Source organism: Calonectris borealis, chromosome 8 (genome assembly GCF_964195595.1).
Source record: "Calonectris borealis chromosome 8, bCalBor7.hap1.2, whole genome shotgun sequence".
NCBI classification, from domain to species: domain Eukaryota; kingdom Metazoa; phylum Chordata; class Aves; order Procellariiformes; family Procellariidae; genus Calonectris; species Calonectris borealis.
The window spans coordinates 14,450,158-14,468,160 of record NC_134319.1 but is presented as its reverse complement, the minus strand read 5'-3'; the positions used below and the strand labels follow the sequence as shown (position 1 = coordinate 14,468,160).

General features: G+C 40.0%; 1 protein-coding gene across 3 annotated transcripts in view; it reads left to right on the top strand.

Moving 5' to 3' along the window:
- ADGRL4 (adhesion G protein-coupled receptor L4) overlaps nucleotides 1-10,201 on the top strand; it is a 75,887-nt gene extending 65,686 nt beyond the window's left edge. For all 3 annotated transcript variants that reach the window (XM_075156120.1, XM_075156119.1, XM_075156121.1), the window contains 3 exons: nucleotides 6,095-6,186; nucleotides 7,774-7,942; nucleotides 8,477-10,201. In XM_075156120.1, the coding sequence (XP_075012221.1) occupies nucleotides 6,095-6,186; nucleotides 7,774-7,942; nucleotides 8,477-8,539 (324 nt within the window). In that variant the 3' untranslated portion in view covers nucleotides 8,540-10,201. The remainder of the gene's footprint in view (nucleotides 1-6,094; nucleotides 6,187-7,773; nucleotides 7,943-8,476) is intronic.
- The last annotated feature ends 7,802 nt before the right edge of the window (nucleotides 10,202-18,003 follow it).

Here is an 18,003-nt window from a genome sequence, read left to right as displayed (position 1 = left end):
TCCAACATCCTGTATGAATGCCCTGTCCACAGGGATTTTCATTGTTCAGGAGTGTCCTTTCTGGTTTTAATCAGAAAAGCTGTCCTAGTCAGGAAGCCTTCGCTGGTGAACGTATAGTCTAAAACAGTAAATGTCTTTTAGTGCTAATTAACTGACATTTTTCAACAAAAAATGTTGGGCAAAATTTTCTTGAATGCCTCTCATCTTGATCTCTTTCATTTTACCAGATGTCCAGGTGCTAACTCAGCTACTGCCATGAAAGATGGACCATTTCCCTCTGAGCTTTCAAGTGCTCTTTTGTCTTGCTTAAAAAAAGGGAGGGGGGGAGGAAGGAAAAAAGATTTCTTAGTTGCCAAATTTGACAGCTGTCAGCTACCTTGATGGGGCAAAATGATGATATATCACTTCACTCAGTATCTTACAATTTAATTGTAATTAATTATGAAAGAAACTACAACTCTTCAACATGAGTGCAAATATTTTTATTTGCAGGCAGATGCTTTGCATGCTTTATTAAATTTTGTGTATTTTATGCCATTCAGTGCTCAACTAAAAATAACTATCATTCTGTACCTATATAGAGGTGTTTCATGCAGTGTGAAGCACTAACATCATATTTACTTGAGGATAGAACATTATGTTACTCTGCCAGTATGTAAAACACATACATTTAACAGTGGAATTAAGGACCTATTTTAAATATAGCAGTTGCTAAGCAATGTGCTATTAGCAGAACTCCAACAGCTTGGAACATTTGGCATTTTAGGACCTATGTGCTCATTTTTATATTATTATTTAGCTTGCAAAATACAGTTAGTAATCAACAGGGAAGTTTGTACATTGCTTAGACAATAGATGAGATTGTTTCTCAGTGCTCTTCTGGATCCTTATCTTAGGAAAAAGAATCAAGTAAATATTATTACGTCTTGATATGTATACAACTCTAGTATTTTCTTCTACAAACTGTGGATGGGTGAAATTCTGCTGCGGTGGTCCCAGAACCGCTGGGAGTAGAAGCCAAAGCAGCAGTATCTTGTGCTACCCGTGCCCACTGTTAGGCAGTTTTCCTTCATTACAGAAACCTATGCAGAAGTACTCTGTTCAGTTAGCTGTGGTAGTATTGAGACAGAGGGAGGGATACATCTGCAAACAGATTTACAGAGCCATCCTAGCTCTAGGTGGAGGTAGGTTAACACCACACACAGTTTTTCCCATCCTATCCTGAAATACATGTGATTGATTGAACAGAACTCCCCAGGCTAATTCCTTTGGCAAAACCTCCTTATAGTTGACAAGATGATTAGGAAAGCACCAGGAAATTTCATTGAATTTGCAATTGCTTTTTCTCTCCTGCGAATTTCTTTACAAGAGGAAATTATCCAGACCAATGCTGTGGCTGTGGGTGAGATCTGATCCTAGGAGTTGTACCACTCCAGACAGCTCTGAACTCTTCCTTGCATGCCTGCTTTATCTTACCCACCAACATCGCAGTTGTGAACATGGGAACTCTACCACAGAGATCCCCAAAACACAGCTGCAGGAAAATTTCACTGTCCTGCTCTATACCACAGTGTGCATCCATGATACATGCAAGTGCTAATCTGCAGGGTGAAACCCACGGCAGTGTCTACTGTTGCCCGTGAATACCTTGAGACTGTCGCTCTCTATGATTTGTAGAGGTAAAGCCTTGACAACGCTGGAGGCAATGGGAGTTTGGCATTTAACAATGCCATTTGGCATTTAACAATGCCGTTCTGCCGTTGGTTTAGTGGGGCCAGAAGTCGCTCCAAAGTCCTAAATCTTCGTGACCCTTCACACAGATGATCTCCCCAAGAGAGATGTACCAAACACTTACATCCTCCCTTTAAACTCAGTCACAGGTGTACAATAACACCTAGCTCATCCAGATTTGTGGCTCCATGGAGATTATCCTGGGTTACACAGATACATAAATGTAGTTGCCCATATCTACAAAATCCTGATTTCACAGGATCCTAATAATTGCCCTTATTTAATATCTATTTCACGTAAATATATTTTAAGTTTCCTACCATTTGCTCATAAATATGCCACAATGTTTCTAGAATTTAAGAAAACTAAAAATACTTTTACTAGTATCTTTAAGGAGAAATGATTCCCTGAAGATGCTACGAGTGGAGGCTGTTCCTATATCAGCCCTTGTCTTTGATTAACCACTTAAAAAAAAAAAAAGGAATAGATTAATTATTAAGATTAGTCCTGTAGTGCACCTGAGCATACTGAGTGAAACCTGATTCCCACTGAAACTCAGAGGGAGGGAGGGCTGAGGATGCTCAGCACCTCACAGAATTGGGCTTGCAGGGAGAAAGTCAGAGGTTTCCTTTGTGAAATAGTAAGGACTGAGTACACTGTTTGCCCAATAGCAGTTTGGGATGGTTTGTTAAATAAAAAAAAAAAAAAGAATTCAGTTCTGGGCTTGGAATCAATGCAATTCCCCTTTAGCCTATTAGACTTGCTGAGAAGCCACTCTCAGGACATGCAGCAGTATCTCTGACTGCTCAGCCATGTAATAACACCGAAAACAAAGGCACAAGAACTTATGGTGTCACACTGTAACGTCGTTATTCACTTGATAAAACTGTAGCCATGCCACAACAATTCACGCTTTGGGTTCACCCAAAGCTGCAGAGTAGCTCTGCTCATTACACAGGTAACTTCTCCCCGAAGCCGGCGTGTGGCAGCAGCGGTCCCCAGGCTGGCCCTTTCCAGGCCTGTGCAAAGCCTGTCCTGAGCTTGGTTTCACAGTGGCCCGCACGTCTTGCTCTACTCCAGCTTGCTGCCTCTCCGGAGACAGCGTGCCTTATGTTTGCCGTTTCATTCTCATTCACCTTGCCTGTCACCTTAAGGCAGCCTTAATTATAATGTCATCGAAGGTTTATTCAACAAGATCTGAAGATCGTGCTTTAATTACAAAAATGAAAACACGCGATTACAACCAAAGTAAGTATCAAACACAATATTTGGCTATAAGTAGCAGCTGAAGCCTTTTTAGATGTTTCAGAGTATCTCATCCAGAAGTCCCTCAGTTTGTCCAAACTGGAAGGTTTGGGGATCCAGGATTCTTTGTGCCGATCTCTATTTTGGATGATTTTTATAGCCTACTACCTCCATTTCTGCTCATTTGAAGCTCAGTTTTGGATACAAATTCAAATGTCTTAAGTGGTTGTATCTTTGGCCAGGCATTTTGGGTGATTTGACTTCCCATCCCATTTGTTGAAATACGTATGGGTCTTTAGGGATATCAGTTATACAAAGGCCATTTCCGCTTTAGTCCTGCTCAGTCCAACTTCTCAGAATTCCTACTCACTCCAACCATCCAACATGACCTTTTTACTTCACATTTCCCAGAAATAGCTGAGGCTACCGGTATGTTCATAGCAAAGAACATGCAGAGTACCAGGTTGAAGCAGAATATGTTAAGTTTAGGATACCTGTTGGATTACCAGTTTTCTGACACATTATTAACATTAGCTAGTTTTTTCTCCTGGATTTACCCATGAGTTCGTGTTATGGTTTTCCCTCAAGTTTTGCTGCATTTCTTTGTCACGGGACAGATACAACTACTTTGTTGTTACCTTTTTGTCCCCCAAAGGACAAAATGCAGTTCCAGAGGCCTCTAACTTAGGCTAAAAAGAAAAAAAAAACCATGCTACGTTGCCTAAAAGCTACTGTTTTGAGACACTGAACGTTGTGTAAAAGCAGCCTATGCACTTTGCTATAGATATTTTTTATTAATGGAGTGCTTCAAAATGGGGCAAAAACCGACTTAAGACTTTAATAAATCTTGGAAATGACCAGGTATTTCAGAAGTTAAGCTCACCCTTATTACCCTGTAACACTACCTCCTGCGAGGCTACCTGAGACGTATTGTACAATAATTGTGTTCTGGCAGCTGACTCCGAGAAGCTGGAGTTAGCCTCTCCCGTTCCCCCGATACGTACAGATTATTCCCATTAGAATGGATTGATGAATGAAAAGATCATAGTTAATGGGTATTACTTTAATGCAGAGGGCCAAATCCTATTATACTGTGCAACGGACGGTGTAAATAGTATTTGTGTAAAGGAGCCCTGCTGGGACAAAGAGAAATGGAGTCCGCTGCCGCAAGGCCCCACATCGGCCTGTTGCCCGCCCCATCCTTGCTCAGCAAAACCTCTCCAGTTCTGCAGCTGGTATATGTGGCCAAAGGATAAGGGGGTTTGGCCCATAGAGCTTCTTACAGAGCCTATGAATGGCAATAGGAAGACCCCTCTCTGAGGGGCCGGCAGAGAGGAAGGTCGGTCGCGTGGCTTGTGCTTGCGATCTTGATAACAGTTTCTGAAGAAGTAGCGGTGTGTATTCTCCCTGCTCGTGGTACTTTGATCACATTTCACCCTACCTTTTTCAGATTAATAAGTACATTAGGTGGGTTATGCAGATTACAATGCGTGCACTAAGTTATTTGATATATTATTCACCAACAAATATAAGATAAAAAGTAAGTCTGCATATAATTACCCACAACTGCTGACTGACTTATAATTAACTTTGAAAAATTGCTGGTTTAGGAGATATTATAGATTACAATTTTAAATATAAGGAGCTTCAGAATAGCTCTCATGATCAGCGCAAGTACAAGGTATTCAGTGAAGGATTAATTCCCTAAACTGCTAATCAGCTCTATCTCCTGTCTTATCAAATTGTAAATACATTGTGCTGTATTAAAGTACGAGCATGCAGCTAATTAAAGCAGAGCCTGCATTTAATATCAGATTCTCCCCCCTTAACACAACAAAAATGTTCTAAGGACACACATAACAAGTGTTAACAAATGAAAGTGATTCTTTTTAAAGTGATGCTGTGCTCCTACAGCAGCCTTTTGTTTGCATTTCAGAGGATTTTTTTTTTAAGAAAAAGAAGGAGGGAGGAAAACTACACAGTCTTTCTGGAGAAACAAGTTGGGGAATACATTAATTCTATTTATTCTACATATTCTACAGCTGGAAGCCCACAGGAACCAACCAAGGGGTTACAATCAAGAATCTACAAATAGTATCTGGATGACACCTAGCTAAAATTTGGTTCATTTACTAACATTTTTAGTAGATTCTGATGTTAAATGCTGCAAAGCGAAAAAAGAATTTTTTAAAAAAGCAAGAAAGCAAACCCATCCACACTGTTAAAGGAATGTAGTATAAATTTAAATGAAAGATCAGTGAAGCCTAGCCAAGCAAACAGAGATTCAGAACCATAATTGAGCATCATTTGCAAAACTGCTTCTTTTAGTTGCTTTTTTCTGTTTCAAACTCAAATAAAGTGATGCCATTATAAAGAAGGCAGGAAAAAAACATACTGAAATTATTCACCTATGAAACAAACACAAAATATAAGACAGAATACGCAGCAAGGAGCCTTTCAACCAAAGTTAGTTTTTCAAAAATTCTTTGTGTAAACCTCAAAGGTTTTTTTGTGCCATTTGAAAGTTTTCACACCCCAAAGACCTCAGAATATATGATGTTATTAATGTTATTGAGCAACAAAAGACATACATTTTGTCAAGATCTATGTAATACATTACAAAATAAAATCCATGGAGGAGGGGCTTTTTTGGTTTTCTCCATTTCCCTTTTCTTTTCTCTTTTTTTCTTTTCTTTTCTTTTCTTTTCTTTTCTTTTCTTTTCTTTTCTTTTCTTTTCTTTTCTTTTCTTTTCTTTTCTTTTCTTTTCTTTTCATCTTCTCTTCTTAAACATCTCTACTTAGAGAAAAAAAATTTCAGCAGGAAATCTAAGAGATTTACCAATAAAATCAATAAACATTTGCAGACTGTTGGTAGTGATACTGTTAAGATAAGGTAGAGTTACAGCCTTGTTTGATCAATGTTTATTACAGGGCTCATATTTTTTTAATAGAAGTGGATCAGAAAAGCGTGGGGTTTTTTCACCTAACGGCACTGGATTCTGTAGGTTTCATATACACAGAAACTTTATCCGGCTTGTTTCATTTAAATGTGTAACAGTTATTGAAATTCAAAAGCATCCTGGTTTGCACTAAAAGTTCCTTTCTTCACTCCCCCCAGGTTAATTTGTTGGCTTTTGGAGTGATTATTTATAAAGTATTTCGACACACTGCAATGTTAAAGCCAGAAGTTAGTTGCTATGAAAATATAAGGTAAGTTTGCCATTTAGTACAAATTCTACCTTCTGTAAGTTTAAATACAGCCAGAGATAAAACAGTATTCAAAAATAACAATTTAATCTTCTGGAAGATTTGTAGAAAAAGAAAGATTTTTTTTTTTTTTCTGTTATCCCCTCATATAGATTTGGAGGTAGATTTTGCAATCTTTATTCCCAATGAGCAATACCTTGTACAGTAACGCTGGGGTTGTGTGAGAGGTGTATGAGGAATACAATGAGTGGCCCGTATCAACCAGAGGGTAAAGCCTGATGGCAAGGTTAAAGAAGTAATTGTCCTTTTTTCTTAAGTACTTTCCACAGCCCTTATGCAAGTCAAACCAGATTTCAAAACTTATGCCTGCATTGGGACCAAAATATTTGCCTTGAAGTAACAAGTAATACAGTGATAAGAGAATCAAGCCATTCATGTTATTTGTAAAAAATCTACAGTAGGACATTGTGCTTCTGTGGCGTTGGGGGTGGGGGGGAGAGATTCTCTCCAAGATTTTTACTTTGCATGCTGCTATGATTTTTCCATCAGCTTACTCTCTTTAAAACTGATTTATAGGGACCTTGAAAACCGTTTGTGTGGGAAAAGCTGAAGTGTACTACAGGGAACACTGAAAACAACTTACTGTTTGTGTTGCTTAGGAACACTCCTGCAGTTTCAATGCATTGCATTAGATTTATAGTTAGGATTTAGCAATTGTTTGATTGATTACTTTCTCTTATTCCTCACCCTTCGTAGCTTCATGTGGTGAGCTGGTTTTAATGAAGTTGAAAATTATTCATTTTCAGAGGAACAGTGCTAAAAACGTCTGTTGTTCAAAGGAAGTCCTGCAATGACTGGGCTGAGAATGAATAAGAAAGTAATCAGTGGCTTCATTTCCAAGACAACATGCTGTAATTTGCTCAAGTCTGTGAGCAGGGCTCTACAGCGTGTTGGAAAAAAAAATCATAGCCAATCAGTTCCTATAATTTTAAAGCATCAATATGCTGACCCAGGAACTATTTGAGAGTATTTGTGTTCTAAAAACAAAAATAATTTTTTTTGAAAGAGAAAGAATGAAAGAAAGAAAGTCTAAGTTTACAACTGGCACCGTCTTCTGCAGTGAACCTGAGAGGCAGCCTGGGAACCCTTTGATGTCATGCACATGTACTGACCTAAGAGCATACTGTACATTTTTCTGGGTTATTTTTTGAGGAGGATAAGGGGGAGGAGGAAAAGTGGGGGAATGCTTCATAACAGACATATGTTTTTCCTTGGGGAATTACACTAACAGTAGATTTAAATCAAATCATATGGTGCTGCAGTACACCAGAGAAAACATATCTGAAGATTAAAGAAGCCAGTATTTTAAGGCCCTCCAGTCTTACTCCTTTGCTCTTCTGCAGTGATTACGTGAGCCTATTCGTGCCACAGTGCTACAGCACACCCTAAAGAGCAGCCCATGCATTTGCACTTCTCAGGCCTTTGCAGCTGTGAAAAAAATTGCCCAGGCAGCATTCACCATCCAAAGCGGTGAAGGCAGGAAAATAGCAAGTGCCTGCATGTTGTTCAGAATGTTTCCTTCCCGTCTAGATCCTGTGCCCGAGGTGCTCTTGCTCTCCTGTTCCTCCTTGGGGCTACGTGGATCTTTGGGGTCCTCCATGTCGTGCAGGGATCTGTGGTTACTGCGTATCTTTTTACAATCTTCAACGCATTCCAGGGGATGTTCATCTTCATATTTCTTTGCGTGTTGTCTAGGAAGGTAAGTGTCCCATGCCTTGTGGGAAGTGACTCAGGTAGTCACATGTACCTACACAGGCAGGTGCCCAGCCCTGAAGCAGAGCCCTGGTGCAAACGTTTTATCAGAGCAAGGGAGGAAATCCTTGTGCCATTGGTGGGGCAGAGGACGGAAGAGGGGAAATTTTGCTATTGCCTTCAGTGGAGACAGAACCTCTGCCCAGTTCTTACCTTCTCACATATTTTCTCCCAGTTTTAGAAACAATGTATGAAACATGGAAAAATGTTTTTTAAAATTGTAAAACTGGTTATAGTGCCATTAACCCAATGAAATAACGCAATGGGTGCAATAAAACTCACTTTCAGTCTTTACAGTTAGCAGCAGGATTCACGCTACCCACACCATCCAAGACAATACTTTCTTCAGTATCCTGTCCTAAAGTCAAAAGCAGCCCCACCTTAAAACATCTAGTGACAGGAGCAGTACAAAATGAGTTAAAAGACATATAGACCTATTAATAAATCTATTCCATATTTGAATTCAATATTTTTATTTCAGATTCAGGAAGAGTATTATAGGTTGTTCAAAAATGTTCCTTGCTGTTTTGGCTGCTTGAGATAAATGGAAGGAAAACATGCGTGAGCATCTCACTGGAAGAAGGGAGCAACCTAGATGATGTTGTTATGGATATTACAGAAAAATATGGTATCGTGAAAGTGTGAAATGACCCGGTGAGCAGGCATATCTCTTAACTGAATTACTGACTGGTGTTGTACATATGTGTGCATTCATGCAGAGCATTTATATTATGCTGTATACAAACAGTATACAAAACAAAGTGGACTATTGAAAAAAAATATTAATGAAGATCAGGGAAAGAAGCAAATTTCTAAAGAAGCTCAAGACTTTTCATGATTTAAGTTTTGTTTCTAATATTAGAAATATCTGCAGTTCTTGAAAGCAAGATACCAAAAACCAACTGGCGCAGCAGATTTTATGAATTGCTTTGCTAGTGGAAACATGTTCACTGCCTTTTTGTAGTAATGAGCTTCTTACATTAAGTTGTATGTGGCCATCTGCAGGGAATGGGTTCCATTAAAGAGTCAATAGATAAAGATCTGCTTCAGCCCAGACTTTTGAAAACATTTCTTTTAATTTAAAGTAGATTAAAAAAGGAATTTGTTTAATATTATTCTCTTATCACTCTGAAATATATATTTGTATATTAATCAATTCTTTATTTTTATAACTTTTAAAGAACTGTTTAGATCTAAAGAGCTGAGGTCAGATCTGATACAAGAACGATGGGACAGCCATTTTATAAGTGAAAGATTATTTTACGAGTACTTTGAAAAAGATCTGGTTCTTGTTTTATTTAATTGCAAAAAAGACTGAGATCTGCTAAACTGGCACTATGATTTTGGAGGCTGTGGGAAGAAGATGCTTTCACAAGTTTGTCACTCGATAGAGATATTTGGAATCCAGACCTTGTAGGATCAAATTAAAACTAAAGTGGTAGAAATCACCCGTGCAGAAGAATACAGATTTAAATTCAAGGTCGTGTGCCTCCATACCACGTAAAATTGTAATTACAGCAGTTTTCTCTACTCATAGCATCTTTGAGTCAAGCAGTTGTCTTCCTCTGAGACTCCTGGTTTTGAAACACTTATCCTGTGTTTAACCTGAGGAGCATACATAGATCTGCTGAAATCAAAGGGAGTACTTGAAGTGCAAGTTTTGCTGGATCAGCGCATAAACACGATGCATCAGCAGTTCCACCTTTACCATCTTACTTATTTTAAAAGTATGCTTTAATTTCACCCTTTTAGCACCTAGCTTATGTGAAGTCCTGAGCAATTCTCAGTCCACGTTGCCTTCTCAGGAAGTGTCTAGGATCTCAGATGAAGCCCAGTATTTTTACCAGTGAGGCACTGTAAATATGTAGTTGTTAATAAATCCCACTGTTGTGTTGTCTGTTAAAATAAAGCACTACTCTGAATTTTATTTATATTAAAGGAAATGGTTTTTTGGTAATGGTTAAATTTGTTTGGGTTTTTTTTCCATATACACAAGGCTTTCATTGTATACACTGCAGTGACATGCTTCATTAAGTATATTCCATGTCTCTGTCAAAATTTTGGAAACCACAAGAGGAATCTTTTTTTCTGAAAAAAAATTATTTCTGTTGGTCCTTTGAATGTAAAGTATGTGAATAAACTGAAGTGCTTAGCTTTCATATTTTGACGTTTCCCTTCATTTAAATAAATACTGTAGTAAAAGTTCTCATGGTTATATATTATTTGCCCTGAATTATTTGCTGTATTTCCTTTGCTGTTGTAATTGTTCTTCCAGGCTTGGGAAGATGCAGATACATATTACTTAAAAGAGTATTTTTAGAAGGATATCTACTAATATATCATTTTTAATCTCCTGCAGAAGTGTAACCTATAGTAAGTCTGTCTGGACAAAGAAGCATCTCTAGTAACTATATAATGACTTCAGCATGCTCAGTCAGATTGAAAAAGTTCCTTGGAAAGAAAATATATCATAAAGTGTTTAGGTTACAATAGTCTTTTTAATGAAAGAACATCTTTTATATGAAAACTCTGCTCTCCAGTCTCTGGGTCAGATCTTCACTGAAACTCTGTTTTCTTTACATGCAAGGATGAGTTTTCATCTTTTAATACAGCACATAAGGAGCAGAAAAATTTTGTTTAGATTCATTGCCTTAGAACCTGAAGGATATTGTAATTGTCCTCCCTAATGCATGCAGAAATACTGGCGAGAAATAAAAGGTTTATTTGTCACAGCCCTTACTAACACGAGCCCCAACCCAGCAGAGAGAGAGGAGGAGAGACAATGGACATAAACTGAAAGAAGAAGGGTTTCATAAAGTTATGAAGAAAAAACCTTTTCATCATGAGGATAGTCAAGCATTGGAAACGGTTGCCCAGAGATGTCGTGCAGTTGTGTTAAAATCTTTGGAGGCTTTTAAGACTGGATAAAGCCCCCAGCAACCTGATCTCATACCTGACCCTGCTTTGAGCAGGAAGGTGGAAGAGATGACCCTCTGAGGTCCCTTCCAGCCTGAATTGTTCTATGAGTCTATGGTACAAAATATCAAATCAGAAAAATAACAGTTGGGCATTAGTTATGATTTTGTTAAGCAAACTTGCACTCAAGTGCCATGCATCAGCTGAAAAAACTTTTTCCAAAAATAAATTTCTGTGACATATTTGTCGGATCAACCGGTAACTAGTTGACTGGTTTGAAAAATAAAAACTTCGTTCGGTATCTTTTCAGATTACATGTTTTTGAGAGGTATATGACATCTCCAGGTGGGGCCAGCAGGAAAAAAACAAAAAATCTGTGATTGACAAGACAGATAAAAAGTAAAATGTTAAGGTTTCACTTTGAAAGCAAATGCTTGCTGAAGAGAAAAATTGTTTCCATTAAACTAATCAAAGAGATATTCGTGTTCAATGTTGCATTTCAAGGTGTGCTTCAGAATATAATAAATAGGGTCTGGATGAAGAAAGACTGTTTTTTCTGAAATAATTATTTCCTCAAAGAATTGGAAGTGTATTTCAAAGAAACCGTAAAATTTAGGAGTGAATTACCATCACAGCCTTTGGGAGGTTCTGTCTGCCAGAGCTGTGCTGATCGTCTGCACTCTTTACCTACTGGAATGAAGCGGATAGGCATTGAAAACACCATAGACACTGTTCAAATTTATTTCAGACTTTCCTCCTCTCTCCAGTTGTCACAGTCCTTCAACTCAGAACATGGTGGTGCCCCAAAGCCAGGAATTTCAAACTCCTGCATCTTATTGACCAGCCATATAAAGCAATGTTGCACATGGTGGCGTTAGGCAGAATGAACAAATATTTGCAGGGCTGATTCCTCCAGCTGCTGCGCCTCCAGCATCACTTTTCTCACCAATAATACCACTTTTTATATCTTTGTCATGATAGTCCCTTAAAATCACACTCAGAATCACACTCTTGCCAGATGCCAGTTAGTCACAGGAGAAGTCCTACCTCCTTCTTTGAAACCTTTATAGATGAGATAAAAAAGCCAAAACTTAACCCATGAAGAAAGTTAAAACTTACTTTCTTTTGGGAAAAGAGCTAGTGGGAGGAGGGCTCCTAGCCAACAACCTGCTCCAGCCTCTGTTCCTCTTTTCATTTTTTTTTCATGCATTCAGGACAAGCAGCATTACTGTGCTGTGAGATTACAGAAGTGAAGAAGCTACCTCACCAAAGTCATCCCCCAAAACCATTTTTATATAAAATTAAGCCTTTAAGATGGATGCAGACTTGAAAACAGCTGGTCATCAATGCACCGATACTCCATTTAACCACAACCAAAATGTCAAGTGCAAATGTGCTAAAGCATTTTCACGAGTTGCCTGGCTCCCTGCCAGCTCAGCTCTCATGGCCATTGCTGTAGGCAGCCTGTCCATATAGACTGCAGCCATGTGAAAGACCGTACTGCCTTTTTCAGACTCTCTATCTCCCTGACAACCCTCCCGAACAAACCCTGTGGAGAACCAAGAGCCCTTGCAATATCCAGACTTCACCAGGAGTCAGATACATGGCCACGCATGGTACCCGGAGGTCCTGGAACTGCTGCTTTGAAACAAGCTGCAAGATGTGACAAACAGAAAGTACCATAATTCCGTCAACTTTACTGTTACACAGCAAAATTGACAGCAGCAATTCTATAGGGTGAAAAGAACAGAAAGTATGCAAAAAAAAAAAAACCCACACAACAAAAAGTAGCAGTAAAACTGACTGCTGAGAGTGTACTAATTTTTTTCAGACTAGAACAAAAAAAAAAAAAGCTTAAAAAGCATACAGAAATTATCATGAAACATAAACATGGCTTTTGACTGATTATATTTATGATAACAAGACCTTATTTTTTTGCCGAGGCCTTATTTTTACATCTTCCAAATGTAGGGTTGCACTTTTCCCAGAATTCCTTTTCCAGAACTATCCCTTTAAATTTGGCAGAAGCTTTACTTCTGCAGATGTTGTTTTACAGCTCTTTGTTTTTTCTTGTCTTGCTGGTAAGTACTCAAATTTTATTGTATTTACTCTTTTGGATTCCCAAGGAGATAGCATATTTTCATCAGGTTTCATAACATAAGGGAGCTCTTCTGTTTTCTGAAGCATTGCCGAATATTCTAATTAAAACTAGCTCTAAGACTAGCCATCAGCCTTTACTGCAGCACAACAGGCACCTTCCTCCAATGTAAGCCTTTGTATTTATTGTAACTATTTATATAAATGCTGCAGTCAGCTCTGAATCCACATAAACCTAACACCATTTAAATTAATTTTGTAAGACTTTTGTGAGACACTGCTGAATAATTTAGTCAAATCTAAGTTGATTATAACCAGTTCTTCTTTACAATAACCAGGTTTGAAATCGTGTTTTTAAGAAGCAATCCAGTTTATCTTGTAAAATGTGATGGGAAATACTATGTCTCCAATATCCATAATCAGATATATTTTAATCTGGGCAGGGATGTTTTCCTCCTGTGTTTGGCCCACCATTATTGGGCCTAATGGATTGAGTTAAAGGCAGCAATCTTCAAAATCCCACTCCTCTCTCTCTTTGAATGTTTCTGCACTAAACAGACTTCTGGTACCACCTTGGCTTCTGATGGGTTTCAGAAATAATTGTTGATGATACAGTAAATTTGTTTTCTATCCCTTGTGTTTAAATCCCAGTCTTACAAACACTCATGCATTTGCTCAGTTTTATGCACGACTAAGTCATTGGCGTTAATGAGACTGCTCATGTGCATAAAGTTAAGCATATGTGCAAGTGTTACATGATCAGGGTCTTAGGATGCCAATTTGCAGTAATAATAGATTTGCATAAACTCATGATCCCAAGCACTGGGTTTCCTGCTCATCATCAATAGTGAAATTTGTTTAGCTGTTTTTCATTTACTGATGTTATGAGCCTTTTTCTTATTTTTTTTTTTAAGGTGAACTTAAAGTTGCTTTTCTTGCCACTCCTGAGCCATTGTTGATTTCATCCCTGTCTTCCTTAACGTATGTGGGGGTTTTCCCTCCTATTGACACACTTATAAATGCCCACCTTACCCATGTTAGTATCAGCTCATTTACGTCAGTGATGAAAGATCAGGTCACACTTCTTAAGCTGAAAATATGTTCCTTGCTGTATAAGAGCGCTGCAGAAATACCATGTGCAAATACCCAGCTAAGACTCATCAAACTCCTGTGCACAAGTCATGGCTTCTGTCATCACAGGGTTAGGTCCTAAATGAAATTAGTAGCAGCTGTAACCCATTTAGTATAGATGTCAGCTAAGGGAGAGGCAGCTTGTGCACCTCTTCGGCAGGTGGGTCGCATGGAAGCAGAGAAAAGCAAGGTATGTCCTCACTGAAATTATAGTGCACGTCCTAGTGAAGGATAACCTTCCTTCTTATGCTCAGCTCTGGTTTGTCGCTGTTACGATCGGCACTTAATGCCTATAATATAAATCGTAAAGACTTTGGGGCTTGACTCCTTGTACTCAGAAGCAGTGGAGCATACAGTCCCTCTCTAAATGGATGGGGCAGAGCCATGTATCCACCCTCCTCTGGCAGGTACTAATGAGGACACCCCTCCATGGTATACCCAGCACCCACAGTCTACCTGCAGTTGCCTTCCAGTCCCCAGTCTAACCACACAACTGAGGAGGCTGGAGTGCAACATCTGACTTTGCAGTGAGTAAGGGATGTAAGTGCTGCAATAGGGAGGCAGAACAAGAGAGAACGGGGATACAAGGATAAAAACGGTGGTGCTTGGTGGGTAACAGAACTAAGGCGTGAGTGTCTCCTAACCCAAATATGTGAAGTTTTCAAAGAGGGAGAAAAAAATGAAATAATGAATTCTGGGACAAAATGGATAGTTGAGAGCTATCATCTAGAGAACCACACGCTTCCCTGTCTAATAACTGAACTTGACAACAGAAAAGGGGAATAGTGATGGGGAAGAGGAGATGGTGGCATTTAAAGGAGGGGAAAAAAACCACAACCAGATTTATGGATTATTGGGAAAATGGGAGAAGCATCAAATGGTAACAGTCTGCAAGAATGTCTCCCCTGAAGCTAAACAAAACTGAAAAAAAATCAACTGAATCTTAAAGCAACTCCCAATTATATCCTATATGCTACCTTTTTAATGAATGATTTGTATGCAAGACTTCTAGGCTAAAAATATTACAGGCTAGTGAATCAGACAGCATAAACCTGCAGAAACAGCAGGAAAAAGTTTACAATAAGAGAAGAAAAGGGAAAGATCCTGTGGTTCTGCTCAGCTTCCATGAAACCATGTAAGCCTATGGGACTTGCTTATACCATCACGTGGCTTGAATGGTCTTGTTTGGATGGTTTTTTTCTCCTTTAAAAACATTGCTTTCTTCAGAAAGGAATTGTGTGCATGGAATACATACGCTGTAAGCCACAAAGGAGTAGCATCCTTCCGGATCTGACAACCTCAGGGTGCATCCATCTCAGAAACATTCTTCTCTGCATGTGTTGTATGTGTGCTGAGAAGGATGAACAGAAATGTACTCTGTACTTATACGTAGTGTACAACAGTTACATAAAACCAGTTTTTAAAGTAAGCTGTCCTTCCAAGTGGTCAATGTTATCTTAACTACTTGAATGACCAAAAAGTTAGATTCTCTCAACTATGTACCATCTTCTTCAAGCCCATTCAGAAGCGATTACGCGCTGCATGGCTATTTTAGGCCTCCTCCCCCAGATCAAAGTTCAAGCAATACTAATGGAGGATGTTACCAGAGACAGTTGCACCGTGTCTCTTCTGTGTACAAGGGTTGCTGGTGAAGGGCTTTACGTAACGGCAATGAAGCAATAGTGTCTTCTCCAGGCCTTGTACAGGACCAATGCAGGCTGACCGCGGAGACTTTACCTGCCAGGTCGTGCAGATGAGTGTTACGGGCTGGTTGCCAAAGCAAACATCCTCTCCCGGAGTGCGGCCACATTTCGGATCTCCCCTTTCTATAGCAGGAAGAATGGAAGGGAATTTGTAACGAAAGCATGCTCTGGACGTGGTTGTCAAGCGTGCTGCGTGGAGGTAATGAAAAAACCTCTCCACTTTTGTGCCAAAAGCAGTGGTTGAGACGGGTTCTGGTTCAGGTTCCTTTAGGAACGTTGAACTAAACTTGCTGAAGAGGCAGGGCTGATACCGATACGGAACTAGCGCCTGGCTCGGCTGAGGGAGGGGGTGAGGGCCCGAGGCAGGAGGCCGGCGCCGAGCTGGGGGGGTGGGAGGCACGCAAGACCCGGCCCCGGGGAAAGTGCTGCCAGGCCTGTTACCGGCGTGCCCGCCGCAGCGACCCGCCAGGCTGCGAGGCTCCGGGGGTGCTGCTTTAGGGGGGCAGCAAGGAGCCGAGGGGGGGGCTCCCAGGGAAGGCTGCACTAGAACTCTGAGATAAAGTGGAGAGGGAAAAGGAAAGTGATGTTGTTGGTAACAAAGTCTCTTGTTCAGCATTACACGAGAGCATGTTTTCTGTGATCTGTACCACTGGCCCATTTAAGAGTGCTTCTGCGGGTTCCTGGGATTTCACAATGCTTTACTTTAGTGAACCTAAATTTCTAATTATAACTCCCACATCTGTCACTAATGAGGGCAGCAAAACTTTAGAGATTTCTGAAAGCCATCTGGAGCCACAGAGAGCAAAATCTCTGGAGGCCAGCCCAGGAGGAAGGTATTAACCCTCTTAGTGTTGATGGAAAAGCAGGAAAGCCAGTTAATATTACTAAATAAATGAGTCTGCATGTATCTCAAAGCCTTACTGCAATTATTTTCAGTACAGCACGCTTTCTTTACCAGCCCAGGGCCCTTGAAAGCATAATCACAAGGGGAGCACACAAAGAGGCTTCATTGTCTCTTTGCACGTGTTGCAGACTGGAGCGACCTGAGGGTATCAAGCACAGGTCCGCGAGGGGCGGGAATGGCAGCGGGGAGCGTCCCGCTGCGCCCTGCCTCGCGAAAGGCAGGAACCCCCCTTTCTTAAACAGCTCTGTCCCCCTGCCAGGGGCTGCTCTTGGGGGCTGCGTCTGGTTGTCGTAGCTTCTGGCTTGGCTCTTGGAGATGATATTCCTGTGACAGACAAGCCTGCTCCTCTGCCACTTATTTGTTTAAATGGGTTCAAAAGTTCTCAGCTTCCTGACAACTTTTTTTCCCCCTTTTGTTTTATACCAATCAGTTAATTTGCTAACATCACCCTCCGTATCGTCTCATCTAGGCAAGCTGGCTGGGTTTACTGGTGCCTTTATCACCACATTACAGCCAGCGGTGAGGAATGCAGGTCGGAAGGGAAATAAGGAGGGACGGCTCTTTTGAAATGGGGAGGAACAGGTCAGGGCCGTGGAGCAGACTGGAGAGGGTGGAAGTGCAGAAAAGGGATGTACTTTAAAAACAAACTCATGCTGCACTAATCCGACTGCTATTCAGCTTTATCCTGCTTTGCTTATACATTACTAGAAGTCTCTTTTTATCTTCCCTTGTCTCTTTTTCTTTTTCTTATTCTGCCTGTTATAATGTCTTCAGGACACAACCCTATTTTTCTTATATGTTTTATAAAGTGCTCTGCCTATTTCACATGACATGCTTTTAACAGATCAAGGAGTCTGTTTCAAATGGAAACATTAGAACTGATCAGAAATGGGAACATTTTTCACAAAAGGTGACGGTTGTTGTTTTGAGATGGCTTTACTTTTTATGCAGAATTTCTGTCCTAACCAACTACAGAGCTTTTTTAGCTCTCTTCCAGCAGACTTACAGTTATTCCAGATTTACAGGAGTGTGAATGAAAACAGACCACAACTTTTGTCTCCATTACAAAAGGGACAGAGATTTAGAAGAAAAAGATTCATTGAGCAGTTTTATTAGAGTAAAATGATGCTGTTTGGCTTTGGTAGCTTTGTGCTTGTTTATATCAGTGGAATGATCAGAGATGCTCGTATTTGGTTTTTGCCACTGGTCTGCACGTCCTAGGTGAACAGGACAGTCCTGCTTTATCTCTCAAAATGT